Source organism: Microtus pennsylvanicus, chromosome 6, assembly GCF_037038515.1.
Source record: "Microtus pennsylvanicus isolate mMicPen1 chromosome 6, mMicPen1.hap1, whole genome shotgun sequence".
Classification (NCBI taxonomy): domain Eukaryota; kingdom Metazoa; phylum Chordata; class Mammalia; order Rodentia; family Cricetidae; genus Microtus; species Microtus pennsylvanicus.
In genome coordinates, this window is record NC_134584.1 from 86,764,921 (window position 1) to 86,779,850 (window position 14,930).

General features: G+C 53.2%; 1 protein-coding gene across 10 annotated transcripts in view; it reads left to right on the forward strand.

The window, feature by feature from the left end:
• The window catches only part of LOC142852178 (voltage-dependent P/Q-type calcium channel subunit alpha-1A), a 273,933-nt gene that overhangs the window by 177,636 nt on the left and 81,367 nt on the right, over positions 1-14,930 (forward strand). For all 10 annotated transcript variants that reach the window (XM_075976692.1, XM_075976686.1, XM_075976687.1 and 7 more), the window contains 8 exons: positions 654-766; positions 2,901-3,013; positions 3,124-3,255; positions 3,525-3,597; positions 7,176-7,293; positions 7,407-7,474; positions 10,591-10,697; positions 13,520-14,194. In XM_075976692.1, coding sequence (XP_075832807.1) covers positions 654-766; positions 2,901-3,013; positions 3,124-3,255; positions 3,525-3,597; positions 7,176-7,293; positions 7,407-7,474; positions 10,591-10,697; positions 13,520-14,194 — 1,399 coding nt within the window. The remainder of the gene's footprint in view (positions 1-653; positions 767-2,900; positions 3,014-3,123; positions 3,256-3,524; positions 3,598-7,175; positions 7,294-7,406; positions 7,475-10,590; positions 10,698-13,519; positions 14,195-14,930) is intronic.

A 14,930-nucleotide genomic window follows, 5' to 3' on the forward strand; every position in this document is an offset into this window, starting at 1 on the left:
ATAGGAATGCCAAGACTACGTAGTGAGACCTTGTCTCAAAAAAAAAAAAAATTCACAGATTTCCAAAAGGGAACACAGGCATGCAAACCTTGGCAATCGTCAGGCAGAATTAGCTCTGGAGCCTTAATTCTGAGGTCTGTGGGAACTGCTCTAAATCCCCAGTCTGTCCTTTCTTTCCACCTCCTTTCCCGCTTGCTCCTTCATTTGTTTATTGCACTGCTGGCTTTACCCATGCTAGGTTAGTGCTCTACCACTGAGCCGTACCCCGCTGACTTACTGGAGGATTCTAGGCCGGCTTTCTATGGCTGATCCAAAGCCTCTGCCTCTCAGTGTCTAGTGTAAACAGGCTTTCCACACATGTATGGCTATGCCCGAAACCCAGCTAGTCACTTAGTAAATGTAATAAGGCATTACATCAGTCAACACAATACTAGGTCCGTAGCAATATCCTACACCCAGCTTTCCTCATCAAACCAGGGCAAAGACTATGAGAAACTGAAGCCCATGGGAAAGAATCCTTGCATAGCTATCCTTGGCCATGTTACACAGAGTATCGTCTCTACCTCCCTGCCTGCCGGGGAGACACGGGAGAAAAAGCAGAGGCTTGGGGCCTTCCCCGTGGCCTAACCCACTGCTCTTCCTTTTCCTTCCAGACTATGCAGAATTCATTTTCTTAGGACTCTTTATGTCCGAAATGTTTATAAAAATGTACGGGCTCGGGACGCGGCCTTACTTCCACTCTTCCTTCAATTGCTTTGACTGTGGGGTGAGTACCGCATTCTCTTAGGCTCTCCTTCTGGGTCTTACTGGCGGTAGCTGATACCCAGGGACTTCATATGGAAGTGGAGGGAGCCATGTGCAGGTCATGGCTTCAGCCCTGGACCGGAGGGTAGCCTCGGCTGTCCAGTGGGTGGAATCAGGAGGCTGGACGTGAGGTGAGGAGGAAGGAGGGGGCACTGAGGACACACAGCTCTGCTGTCACTGTAGGTAGGGACAGTTAAGATGTCTTAGTAGAAGTGGGGAACCCAGCAGTTCTGCGGTGAACATGGAAAGAATGGAAAACTCAAGGCAGTTGGGCAATGGTGACGCACACCTTCAATCCCAGCCCTGGGGAGGCAGAGGCAGGTGGATCTCTGAGTACAAGACCAGCCTGGTCTACAGAGCTAGCTCCAGGACAGCCAGGACTACACAGAGAAACACTATCTCCAAAAACTCAAGGCCAGACATGGTAGCAGGCACTTTGATCCCAGCTCTTGTGAGGCAGAGATTCTGTCTATCTCAAGATCAAGAAGAGTTCAAGACCATTCTGAGCTATATTGTTCTTCCTAGTGCAAAGGACTCGCTACACAATGAATTCAAGGCAGACTTGGACTACACGATACTTTTTTAAGAAAGCAAAAAAAAGCTTGGGCCAGCAGGATGGCTCAGTGGGTAAAGGTGCTTGCTGCCAAGCCTGCTAACCTGAGTTCAACCCCCAGGACCCACATGGTACAAGAAGAGAACCAACTCCTGCAAACTGTCCTCTGCTCATATTGTGGCAATATACCCAATCATATCCACAATAACAATAAATAATTGAAAATAAATAAATATAAATTAAATAGAGAGAAAACGTGAAGAAAACCAGACATCAAAGGTTACGTATCACCTAATTCCATTTCTGTGAAGTGGCCAGGAAGGCAGACCCACAGACAGGAAACAGATCCTCAGTGCTGTGGCTCAGGAGGGGAAAGATGCATGGGGCCTCTCTGGGGCTGCAGGGCGGCCTGGACCAACAATAGGCTCTTGTGGATGCCTCTGTGTACCCGGAGGGTTAATTTTATAGTGTGTGCTTCATGGCCGTGTGTGTGTGTGTGTGTGTGTGTGTGTGTGTGTGAGAGAGAGAGAGAGAGAGAGAGAGAGAGAGAGAGAGAGAGAGAAAGAAAGATTGAAACAGTGTTTCTTTGTAGCCCAGGCTGTAGTAATATGGAGCAGCGGGGCTGCGTCCCCAACACCCCAGCCGCCTGCTCGGCTAGCTTATGCCCCGAAATAATTACACGGACACTGTATTCATTTAAACACTGCTTGGCTCATTTCTACCTAGCCTTTTCTAAGCTAACTCTCGCACCTGGACTAGCCCATTTCTTATCATCTGTATAGCACTGGTCTTACCGGGAAGATTCTAGCCTAAGTCCATCCTAGGTCGGAGCTTCATAGCGTGCATCTTCCCGGGAGCAGGGAGCATGGTGTCTCTGCTGAGGCGTCTGCTCCAGAGAGGAGAGCTGTCGAGTCTGACCTCACTTCCTCTTCCTCCCGGCATTCTGTTCTGTTTACTCCACCTACCTATGTCCTAACCAATAAAAAAGGGCCAAGGCAGTTCCTTTATTAGCCAATGACCTTCCTCCATCACCAGGCTGGCCTCCAACTTCCAGTGATCCTCCTGCCTCAGCCTTCAAGTGCTGGGCTATCAGGCATATGTGAGCTGTTAATAAATAGAAACATAGAGGGAAAAGATGAGTTTGGGCACCATCTGTTAGTCTCTGTGACGAAATACCTGACAGATGCCAGGCATGCTGGTGCGCGCTTTTAATCCCAGTGCTTAGAGGCAGAGGAAGACAGATCTCTGAGTCGGAGGACAGCCAGGGCTACACAGGAAAACCCTGTCTCAAAAACAAAACATACAAATAAAACCTGACAGAAACAACCTAAAGGAGGAGGGAATTTTGAGCCCTGGTGATATCCTCCAGCCAGGTCCTACCTCTTACCAGCCTTACAGGCTTCCTATAAGCCTAACCCTAACCTGTGGAGACTTCCCGATAGAGGCCACTATGTTCCCTGAGGGGTGGACCTGGTTCAGGCCCTGGAAATGGGTTGGAGTCCTGAGGTCAACCGTGACCTTGAGACTAGGTTCTCTGTTGCAGGTCATTATTGGGAGCATCTTTGAAGTCATCTGGGCTGTCATAAAACCTGGTACATCCTTTGGAATCAGCGTGTTACGAGCTCTCAGGTTACTGCGTATTTTCAAAGTCACAAAGTAAGTTTTGAGGTTTCTTAGCCCTCTGTTGAGGGGATGAGGAGGGCACCCTGCCTAACATGGTGCCTAGCATACCCTGCTCTGATCCCCACCTTGGCTTCTGTCGGCAGGTACTGGGCATCTCTCAGAAACCTGGTTGTCTCCCTCCTCAACTCCATGAAGTCCATCATAAGTCTGTTGTTCCTCCTCTTCCTGTTCATCGTTGTCTTTGCCCTCTTGGGGATGCAGCTGTTTGGTGGCCAGTAAGTACTTCCTTACATCTGGATATCCCACCCGGGACTCCTGCTCAGCTTCCATGACACACCCACCACCACCCGGACCCTTCAAGCCAACCTCATCCTGTGACTTGCCCTCAGGACACGAATGGTCATCTAGAGCAGTTTGAGCTTCTGGGTACCAAATACAGTATCTTCCTGGGGAACAGATACTCTACACGTTACCATGGGAACCAGAAACTGAACCAAGCCTTCAGAGCAGAAGGGCTAACACAGAATGTCCTTGCTATCCACAGGTTTAATTTTGATGAGGGGACTCCTCCCACCAACTTCGACACCTTCCCAGCAGCAATAATGACTGTGTTTCAGGTATGAACTTTCTCAGCCCGATGCGGGCCCCTAACCACAGAGGCCCTGAATTCCTTTATTTCTTTCCTTTTCCGACTGTTTTGGAATGCTTGTTTTTATTGTTGCTGGAGATGCAGCTCAGTGTTAGAGCATTTATTCAGCATATAAGAAGCCCTGGATTCCAGCTCAAGTACAGACATACACACTCACGTGCAAACACACGCATGCACACACACAGGAGAGGATAGCTTGTCACTTGTACATCCCAAGAGAGTGTAGGATGCCCTACAGGACCACATAGGACAGTACCAAGGCCAGCTGGGGTACTGAAGAGCCTTGCTTGTGGTTTTCATGAGAAGGAAGAGTAAAGCGGAGCGTCTGCCCCTGCAGTAGTGACTCTGACAGCTGTCAGGGTAAGCTGTTCTGTATCAGAGCAATGGTCAGATTCTTCCCCATCTCTAGGAATTGGCTTCCCCAGGGCAAAACCATCCCTCCAGGGTCTGCAGGGCTCCAGCTACTTACGTATCAATACAACCAGTAAAGCTGGCTGGGCATGATGCACACTGGACTGTCACCCCAGGACTTGAGGTTGGGGCAAGAGGAAGTAGAAGTTCATCATTTTCAGTTCCTGATGAACTTGGGGTCAGTCTGGGCTACATAAAACACTGTTGGAAAAAGAAAGGAGGGGAGGAAGGAGAGGAGTGGAAAAGAAAAGTGAAAAGGAAAGAGCACCTGGGGTAGTAGCACATACCTGTAATCCCAGTACTCGGAGGCTGAGACTGGAGGAGCTCCAGTTCAAGGCCAGGCTGTGAGGCCCCGCCCAAAACAAAAGGGAAAGACCTGGTTAATGTATCTGCCTATCTTGGAAGCAAGGGTCTCCACATCTTCCAGGATAAGGAGGCTTGCATCTTCTTGGGGTACCTACACTAATGCTTAGGGACTGGCTGATTGGAAATCTCTAGGTTTATTCAAATTTATTTTTTTCTTTGGGAGAGAAAGGGGGTGTATAGAAGATGTGGCCTCCATCCTTCCTTTTCAAGGCAGGCCCGAGAGAGGGCAGCTGTGAAGAACGTCCCAAGCCAGAGAATGGATGATTGCAGTCCCCCAGGGGCACAGGGCATTGTCTGCAGACAGTGTTGGTGGTCGTACCTAGTTGAGTGGGCGAATGACAGTGGCATCTGGTTGCTGGAGGCCAGTGATGTTCAGCATTGGGCAGGGCACAGGTTGGTCCTCCCAGGAAATGATATACCCCCAACTAACAGTGCCAGGCTGAGAAGCCTAGCCACAGCACAGGAACATTCTAGAATTCTTCTCCATTTCCTTCATTCTCAAAGAGACTATGGATAGAAGGAGGGAAACTGGGGTGTTGTTTTTTTTATTATTTTTAAAAGACACAAGGCCTGGGTATGATGATGTGTTCCCAGTGTTTGGGAAGCAGAAGCAGGTGGATCTCTGTCAGTTTGAGGCCAGCCTGGTCTATTATATAGTGAGACCCCCAACTCAAAAAATTAAATGATCCATGGATGGATGAGATGCCTCAGTAGGTATTTGTTGCCAAGCCTGACAAGTTGGGTTTGATCTCTGGGACTTGCATGGTGGAAGGAGAGAACTGACTTCTACCTGTTGTCTTCTGACCTCCACACTAGCACTGTGGCATATGCGTGAGCATGCACACACACACACACACTAAAAGATACATAGGTGTAACTTAAGTTTGAAGATGGCCTAGGCTCTCGAAGGAAGGAAGGAAGGAAGGAAGGAAGGAAGGAAGGAAGGAAGGAAGGAAGGAAGGAAGGAAGGAAGGAAGGAAGGAAAAACCTGTAAGTCCAGCTCCAAGGAATCTGATGCCCTCTTCTGGCCTCTGAGGGCATCTCCATTTGTGCACAAACCTACACACAGACACACACCACATACACATAATTATGTGTATATCTTTGAAGAGAGAGAGAGAGCTTTTTAAAGGCTGTGGATGATTATCTACCTAGGGTGGGAACTGTGGATGATTATCTACCTAGGGTGGGAACTGTGGAGGATTATCTACCTAGGGTGGGAACTGTGGCACGGCAGAATGTCGACAGTGTGCATGGCCCTGGGGCCCAGCACATCATACACCCCAGAGCATCACAGCTGTATGTAAGATGCCTGCACCACTGTCCCTCTCTCCCCACCATTCTTCATGGGGTCTTCTCCACCCCCTCCCCCGGCCTCTAATCAGCTAGTCCATCCACCAGGGCAACCTGAGTTTTCAGCCTGAGCAAGATTGTGGTGTATATGTCTTTCAGTGCTGTACTTCTGTGAACTCACATCACACCCTCAAGTTTTTCAAGCATTTGAGCACTGCTCAGGTATCTTTTTGGCGCCAGATACGGTGGCACATGCCTGTCATCCCGGCACTGAGGTGGGGGAAGCAAGAGGATCAGATGTTCAAAGTCATCCTTCCTTATTTGGGAAGTTTGAAGGCAGCTATACAAAACCCTACCTTACACACACACGCGGGCGTGCACGCACACATGCGCACGCACGTGCACACATGCACAAGCGCACACGAGAAAGCCTGGTACCCCCTGTGCCTCCTCCATGCTCGTCAGAGGGACTGCCACCTTTTGCTCCAGCTGTTCACTCCCAGTGTGTGACCTGCCTTTGTACATTGCCACAGGAACAGTCCTGGGTGGGCACACACCTTAGCTCCCTCACCTCACAAGGCTGAACCCCAAAATGTCCACAGTGGAATCTTGCTCCATAAGTTACCCTTTCGTGTGACAGGGTCTAATGTACCCCAGGCTAGCCTCATGCTAGCTGTAGAGCTAAGGCTGGCCTTGAATTCCTCATCTTCGTGCCTCTGCCTCCCCAGCACTGAGATGACAGGCTTGTGTCACATGCCTGGTCTATGCAATCCTGGGGCTAGAACCCCAGGTTTCGGCTAGGCAGTGGTGGCACATACCTTTAATCCCAGCACTCATGAGGCAGAGGCAGGTGGATATCTGTGAGTTCAAGGCTGGCCTGGTCTACAAAGTGAGTTTCAGGACAGCCAGAGCTAACACAGAGAAACCCTGTCTTGAAAAGAAAAAAAAAGGAAGAAAGAAAAGAACCCCAGGGTTTATACATTCTAGGCAAGTACTCTGTTACTGAGCCACGTCCCCAGACCTCTCTCGCTCTCTTTCTTCTTCTTACACTAGCAAGAATCCCACATCATACAGCTCACAAGTCCATTAGCCATGCCAGATGACGAGCTAGGCAAGGACTCTGCTGCTGGGCTGCATCCCCAGGACTCCTGCCATTTAAAAGTATTGTTTGTCTGTCTGTCTATTTGAGACAGGGTCAAATACCAACTCCCTGGAAGCTGAGCCTTTGCCCTGACCCGCACAGCCTAGAGCAAACCTTTGTGTCACGTCAGAGAAGACAGGATTACAGCAAGCCATGAGGCACCCAAGTCCCCTATTTCCCACAACCAAGTTGAGAGCCCCCAGTTACAGGCACAGAAATGGGAGTTCACATGAGGTTGATGAAGACCTTGGGCTGACAGATCATGGCTGCAGCTGTGGCTCCAATGAGCTGCTGGCTGAGAGGGGTTTGGCTGTGTGTCTGTCCCTGTCTTTCAGATTCTGACGGGCGAGGATTGGAATGAGGTCATGTATGATGGGATCAAGTCTCAGGGGGGTGTGCAAGGCGGCATGGTGTTCTCCATCTACTTCATCGTCCTCACCCTCTTCGGGAACTGTATCCTTCATGGGGACCACGGACAGACTGGGTGTGGGCGGAGGAGGAGGGACCCAGATGCCCAGGCTCTGGGCAGTGCTCCCATCGGCTGCTTTCCCTGACTTGACATACAGACACCCTGCTGAATGTGTTCTTGGCCATCGCAGTGGACAACCTGGCCAATGCCCAGGAGCTCACCAAGGTGGAGGACATAGTAACCACCTGCTCAGGCAGATCATGACAGCAGGGGGCGGAGGGATGTGGGGACGGACAGAGTCAGGGCTCTTGCTGGGGATGGGAGCATTGGGTGCTTCTCCTGGAGCAATGCCATCCCTGATCAAGACAGTTTACAGCCCAGAAGGGAAAGGAGATGGTAAGGTGGCTACTGAGGACAGATAGCCAGCTGCATCCACGGGCTTGAGGAATAAGGAGTTCCAGGGTAATGGGCACCACTACCAAGCAGAGGACGGGCCAAGGAGTGACTTGATAAGGCCGCAGATAGAGCTGGACCTCTGGAAATGCAGAACCATGGCAAGGCTCAGATACAGTGGCCAGGAATCTACTTCTCACTGCACCCTCCCTCTGGCTTCCATATGGAGCCTGCTAGGGACAGTTGATGGGAGGCCAAGAGACAAGATGCTCTCAGGTCAGCTGCCTGGGAGGACAGAATGGGGCTGAGGGCATATTTACCACCTGTGACCATGTGCTGAGGGGCTGGCCAGATGAAATTCCCGCAGACTGGCCTTCAAGAGACAACAGTAAAGAACTGTGGTGCTTTGGGTGCCACGCACTACTCCCGTCTCCCTTTGGAGAGTCAGAAAGGCAAACTCCCTTGTCCAAGATGGTATGACAGCTACAGCCACTACATAAAGCATTGTGCAGCCAGCATGGTGGTGCATGCCTCTGAGCACAGCACTGAGGCAGGAGGATTGCAAGTTTAAGAATAGTCTGTGCTACATAGCAAGAGCCTGTCTTCCTTCCCCCCCCAAAAGTGTGTGTGTGTGTGCATACACACACACATACGTATACATATATCTTCACTCCACAGTGGGAGTGGAAAAACTGAGGCCAGGGAGGGTAGATGCATGTATCATACACTAGGAACTGGGAGAGCAAAGACAGAACCCTGCAAAGGACAGAGGAGAAGAGATGGGACAGGGAGAATGTCAAAGTGGGAAGAAAAGCCACGTGGGTGAGATGAAGCCCAGGTCTTCATTCATGCTCAGTGACAGTGAGTTATCTGGGGTATCATGTGCCCCTCAAGGCAGCCTAGGAGGTAATACTGCTTTCAGCAATGCATCTTATGGCCCCCGGTGGGCCAGCCCTTGAATAAGACTGCCAGGATACGCACTACACAAAGGAAACTGGACAGGGTGATGTGTGGAGGCTGTGCGCTCAGAGACGGGTGCATCCACCTGGGGGAAGAGACCTCAGGGGTGATGCTTGGTGGGACCTCGACATGGGTGTCAGGACAAAGGCATCTTCTTTGTGGTCATAGCTGGCTCTGCAAAATTAAAAACCACACAGCGCTTGCAGGCAGGCTCTTCCCTGGAGCTCTCGTAGTTTCAGCTTCACGGTCTCATCCCCAGTGCCTCAGACCTCAGACACTGGGGCTACAGAGGTAGGACTGCCAATCCTCCATCTGTTGAGCCTGGCAGGAGGGAGGGAGGGAGGATTTCCCGGCCCCACCTCCATCAGGGAAAAGCGGAAGTTTCCCACCCCAGGCGCGAAGCCAAGAGTTCAGCCACCATAAAGCTGGCTGGCATGTGTCACCACAGGCCGATCCAGCCGAGAGCTCATCCAAGATACAGGAGGCTAGCATGGGCTCCAAAGTGAAGGTGGCCATTCCTCTACACACCCCATCTTCCCCTTCGGTTGTACATGTTTCACACAGGTGTAATCCTCAATCAGGGGAAGGCACCTGGAGCCCCGTTTATGTACGCCATCCCTCAGCCAGTAATCACGTACCGAGCACCTGCAGTGAGCACAGTCCTGGCCTAGAAGCCAGGGTCGTAGCAGTGCATGACACTAAGATGCCTGGCCTCTCGGCGCAGGAATCCAGGCTGTGGAGACAGGCCAGGAATCAGACACATTTGCAAAACCACAGTTTGCCAGAAAAGTGCAGCGGGGTGAATCAGAGAGTCCTTGAAGTTCAGGTGATGAAGAGAAGACACAGAGAAGCTGAGAGACCTGTTGAAGGTCACATTAGCAATAAGTGGAAAGGCTGGGATTTGAACCCTGCTGTCTGAATCTGAAACGTGTGGTCTTCTCCACCGCACACACCATGCTTAAACCTGAATTGCTCCATGCCCTCCCAGGAACTTGCAGAAAATGCAGATTCCGGGAGGCAGCCCTGGGTGTGCAGGTGGGGCCAGGGGCCTGGGAGCCGGCTTTTTCAGTGTTGTTGAGGCAGATGCTTCCAGGACCTGGTTCTAAGCTATGCTAGGCATGGTGCCTGGAGAGGGGCACCCCGCCTCCTTGTCACTGACAGATTTTAAGGTGGTTACTCCTGGTCCCAGAAGATCTCAGAAGGTGGGATTAGCCACCCTGTAGCTACCCCAGGGCTCCTATTCTTGGTGGGTCTATATATATTCCCTTGAGACAGGGTCTCACTTTATAGCCCTGACTGTTCCAGAACTCGCTCTTTAGACCAGGCTGGCCTTGAACTCATAGCGATCTTCCAGCCTCTGCCTCCTGAGTGCTGTGATTAAAGGCGTGCACCAACACATCCAGCCTTAGATGGTCCATCTAGGCCATGGACTTAAGCATAGAGCCCGCCCCTCTCCCCATCTTCCCACAGGCTGACAATAGATCTTAAGGACCCCAGCAGCTGCCTTCCCCCCACTGTTGACAGTTGTGTGGCTCTGCCTTTGGAGTACCTGATGCCTTTGGAGTACCTGATGGAGGGTGCTGGTTCAGAGCATTTAAACAACCTGAAAAGCACAGAACACCCACAGACTCAGGACTAGGGATGCAGCTCCCTGACAGCTCTGTTCCAGCTGCCGCAAAGCCTCAGGGTCAATCCCCAGCACCAAAAAAAAATAGTTATAGAAAAGACAGTAGGAGGAGCCTGTTATTCCAGCACTGGGGAGTACTGAGCCAGACCAGCAGGGCCACAAAGGGTTAATGGGCTAGAGAGCCAGCCTGTACACAGGGGTACATTTCACCACCCAGTCCGACTGGGGGCCTTATTTCCAGTTGGTTAAGGTCTAGGCGGAACTTGTTTCTCAGTACTGCAGATTTTGTCCCCGCTGACAGCAAGGTGGGGAGTGAGCCCCAGGCCTGTTCTTGTGCACAGGAATCCCGTTTACTTCCTAGGATGAACAAGAAGAGGAGGAGGCAGCCAACCAGAAACTGGCACTACAGAAAGCCAAGGAGGTAGCAGAAGTGAGTCCGCTGTCTGCGGCCAACATGTCTATAGCTGTGTAAGTGTCCCCAAGCCGCGGGTGCCACTCAGGCAAGGATGTGGGGAGGGTCAGGGCTGAGCCTGGGAGAGGCTGGGAAAACAGCATCCATGTGGGGTGGGGCGGGCACTTTCGTGTGGCTGTTCCAGTCCAGGAGAGGACAATAAGAAGTGAGATGCGTGATTAAACGGCACACTGTGAAGCCTCCAGGAAGCAGCTGGGAAGGGTCAGTGGGTGAGGAATTTGAGCCCTGCTGCCCTCTGTGCCCCGTGTGTGCACCCCAGGCCAGGACTCGGCCACCAAGCTTCACTCCATCCCCCAAAGCTGTGACTTTATAGCCAGGTGTGGTGGCACACACCTCACTCTGGAGGCAGAGACAGGCAGGTATGTGTGCGTTCAAGGACAGCTGGGTCCAGACTAGACACAGTAGGATCCTGATCCAGAAAACAAACTTGTTAGGCAAGGCCTCGGTTAGAAGGAAACAAAACTCGAAAGAAGTGAGAGAGCCAGTGAGAGAGGGAAGGCTCTGAGGCAGGGGTGTTTCAGGATGGGAAAGAGCGATGAGGTGACAGATGGGGAGGGGAGCAGAGTAGGCTAAGTCTTGAGGGCCACCAAGCAAACTTGGGTTCTGGATCCTGAGAGCCGTAGAGGGTTCTTGAGCAAACCAGACTCTCCTGTTCACAGGTACCTCTGGTTATTCTTGGGGTAACAGACTGTGGGTTGGGGATGGTTATGTGGGCTGAAGGTCAGAATCAAGACCCTGGGCTGGCCATACACAAGAGGTGAGACCAAGCAGGATGGTGGTGCAGCTGTGTTCATGCCATATTCTAAAAGTGGGGCAGACATTCGCCGGTGGGTCAGAGGCAGTTACAGTGAAAGTGTCTTCCTTAAAGGGAGGTTCCCAAGCACCCACATTCAGAACCACACCCCTCCTGGCGGCCAAGGGAAGTGGCTATGGCAGGGCAGGCTTCCATAGTGCCAGTGCTACCCCAAAAACAGGCACAACCAACTGCTTTCCTCCAGAGCTACCCACAACCCCTACCTACGCACCCCAACTGGCCACAACCCCTACCTGCACACCCCAACTGCCTACAACCCCTCCTGTACACCCCAACTGCCCCAAACCCCTACCTGTACACTCCAGCTCTCCAGCTGCCCCAAACCCCTACCTGTACACCCCAGCTGCCCCAAACCCCTACCTGTACACCCCAACTGCCCACAACCCCTACCTGCACACCCCAACTGCCCCAAACCCCTACCTGTACACTCCAGCTCTCCAGCTGCCCCAAACCCCTACCTGTACACTCCAGCTCTCCAGCTGCCCCAAACCCCTACCTGTACACCTCAACTGCCTACAACCCCTACCTGCACACCCCAACTGCCCACAACCCCTACCTGTACACACCAGCTGCCCACAACCCCTACCTGTACACCTCAACTGCCTACAACCCCTACCTGCACACCCCAACTGCCCACAACCCCTACCTGTACACACCAGCTGCCCACAACCCCTACCTGTACACCTCAACTGCCCACCTCTACCTGTACACCCCAGCTGCCCACAACCCCTACCTGTACACACCAGCTGCCCACAACCTCTACCTGTACACCTCAACTGCCCACCTCTACCTGTACACCCCAGCTGCCCACAACCCCTACCTGTACACCCCAGCTGCCCACAACCCCTACCTGTACACCTCAACTGCCCACCTCTACCTGTACACCCCAGCTGCCCACAACCCCTACCTGTACACCCCAGCTGCCCACAACCTCTACCTGTACACCCCAGCTGCCCACAACCCCTACCTGTACACCTCAACTGCCCACCTCTACCTGTACACCCCAGCTGCCCACAACCCCTACCTGTACACCTCAACTGCCCACCTCTACCTGTACACCCCAACTGCCCACAACCCCTACCTGTACACCCCAGCTGCCCACAACCCCTACCTGTACACCCCAGCTGCCCACAGCCCCTACCTGCACACTCCAGCTGTCCACAACCCCTCCTGTACACCCCAGCTGTCCACAACCCCTCCTGTACACCCCAGCTGCCCACAACCCCTGCATGCACACACCAGCTGTCCACAACCCCTACCTGCGCACCCCAGCTGGCCACAACTTGAAGAAAAGGATCAAACATTGACTTTATTACTACTATTTAAATTATTTATGTATTCATTCATTGATTCATTCTGGCACTGGGGATGGAACTCAGGGACTTACACGTGGTAGGCAGCCAGGCCTTCACCAGTGAGTCACACACCCAGTCCCTCTCTGGTAGAATCTAGGCAGGAGCACTCCTGCTGAGACAGCTGGAGCCTGTGGTGAGGCAGGGCATTTTAATGAAGCCATAATGGAACCAAACTGCTCAGCTCACGGTGCTGGAGAAGAAGAAAAGAGAGGCGCCAATCCGTCCTGAGGTAGGCTCTAAATAACCTTCCTCCAAGCAGACCCTGCCTCCTAAAGTTTCTGTCATTCCTCATCAGTGCACAGGGCTATGAGCCCATCAACAGACCAATCACACCAGTCTTCCCAGCGGTGGAGAAGCGGAGGAGGGAAACTGACCCCTACTCAGCAAAAAGAAAGGGCCATTAAGTAAAGGCCCCATACCTGAATTCAGTCCCTAGGAGCTTACACAGTGGAAGAAGAGAACAGACTGCAGATAGTTGTCCTCTAACTATCACACACTTGCCTTGGCCAGGGCACACTCACATTCAAATGCATATACATCAATTTATAAAGTTGAAAGAACCCTGGGGGGGGGGGCGCAGCCCTCGCTATCCGACCACCTTCACACACAGCCGCACAGCACGGCAAGCAGCCCCCTTCGTGCCTTGCAGGAAGGAGCAGCAGAAGAACCAGAAGCCCGCCAAGTCCGTGTGGGAGCAGCGCACCAGCGAGATGCGCAAGCAGAACCTGCTGGCCAGCCGCGAGGCGCTGTATGGGGACGCGGCTGAGCGCTGGCCCACCGCCTACGCGCGCCCGCTGCGGCCCGACGTCAAGACGCATCTGGACCGGCCGCTCGTGGTGGACCCGCAGGAGAACCGCAACAACAATACCAACAAGAGCCGCGCGCCCGACGCGCTGCGCCCGACCGCGCGACCCCGCGAGAGCGCGCGGGACCCCGACGCGCGGCGCGCCTGGGCCGGGAGCCCTGAGCGCGCGCCTGGCCGGGAAGGCCCGTATGGCCGCGAGAGCGAGCCGCAGCAGCGCGAGCACGTGCCGCCTCGCGAGCACGCGCCCTGGGACGCGGACGCCGAGCACGTCAAGGCCGGGGACGCGCCTCGCCGCCACGTGCACAGGCCTGGGGCGGACGGGGAGCCTCGCCGTCACCGCGCTCGCCGCCGGCCCGGGGACGAACCCGAAGACAGGCCGGAGCGCAGGCCTCGTCCCCGCGATGCCACCAGGCCGGCTCGTGCTGCTGACGGCGATGGCGACGACGGGGAGCGCAGGCGGCGACATCGACACGGGCCGCCAGCCCACGACGACAGGGAACGCAGGCACCGACGCAGGAAGTGAGTGGGCTTCGGGAGGGATATGCCCAGTTGGACTTCACTCCAGGCCGGGCCGAGAAGTTTCCCCAGTAGATAGGGTGACAGTCACCAGGCCCAGAATACCGGAAGCCGTGGGGATGTACCCAGCGGCCACAGCCGGGGTTAGCAGATGGGGAAACAGATGTAGTTGTGTGCTGGGATGAACCCAGGGTCTCATATACAAGAGTCCACAACAGAGCTATGCCCCTCAGTGAAGGATTTTAGGTTGCACTCTACAGCAGAGCCAGCCTGTCACAGGGGAATTCTAGGCTAGCGTTCTATCACTGAGCTACACCCCAGCTCCTCACTGGAGGACTCTAGGCTGGCCCCCTACTGCTGAGTCACGCCCTCAGGCCTTTTACTGCAGGATTCTAGGCAGGGACTCTACTACTGAACTACATCCCATCCCAGCATTATATATAAAAAGTCTAGGGTCCTGCCGTCTTGGCTTCCAAAACGGCTAGAGGACTAAGGCATTGTGCGTTTTACACAGGCGTTAGGGAGAGCCCATAGTCTCCACCAGATTCGTGTAGCTTTTTCATTACTTGCTGTTTACTCTTGAATTAGTGTGTTCTTTTTTGGTTTTTCGAGACAGGGTTTCTGTAGCTTTGGAGCCTGTCCTGGAACTAGCTCTTGTAGACCAGGCTGGTCTCAAACTCACAGAGATCTGCCTGCCTCTGCCTCCCGAGTGCTGGGATTAAAGGCGTGCGCCATCACC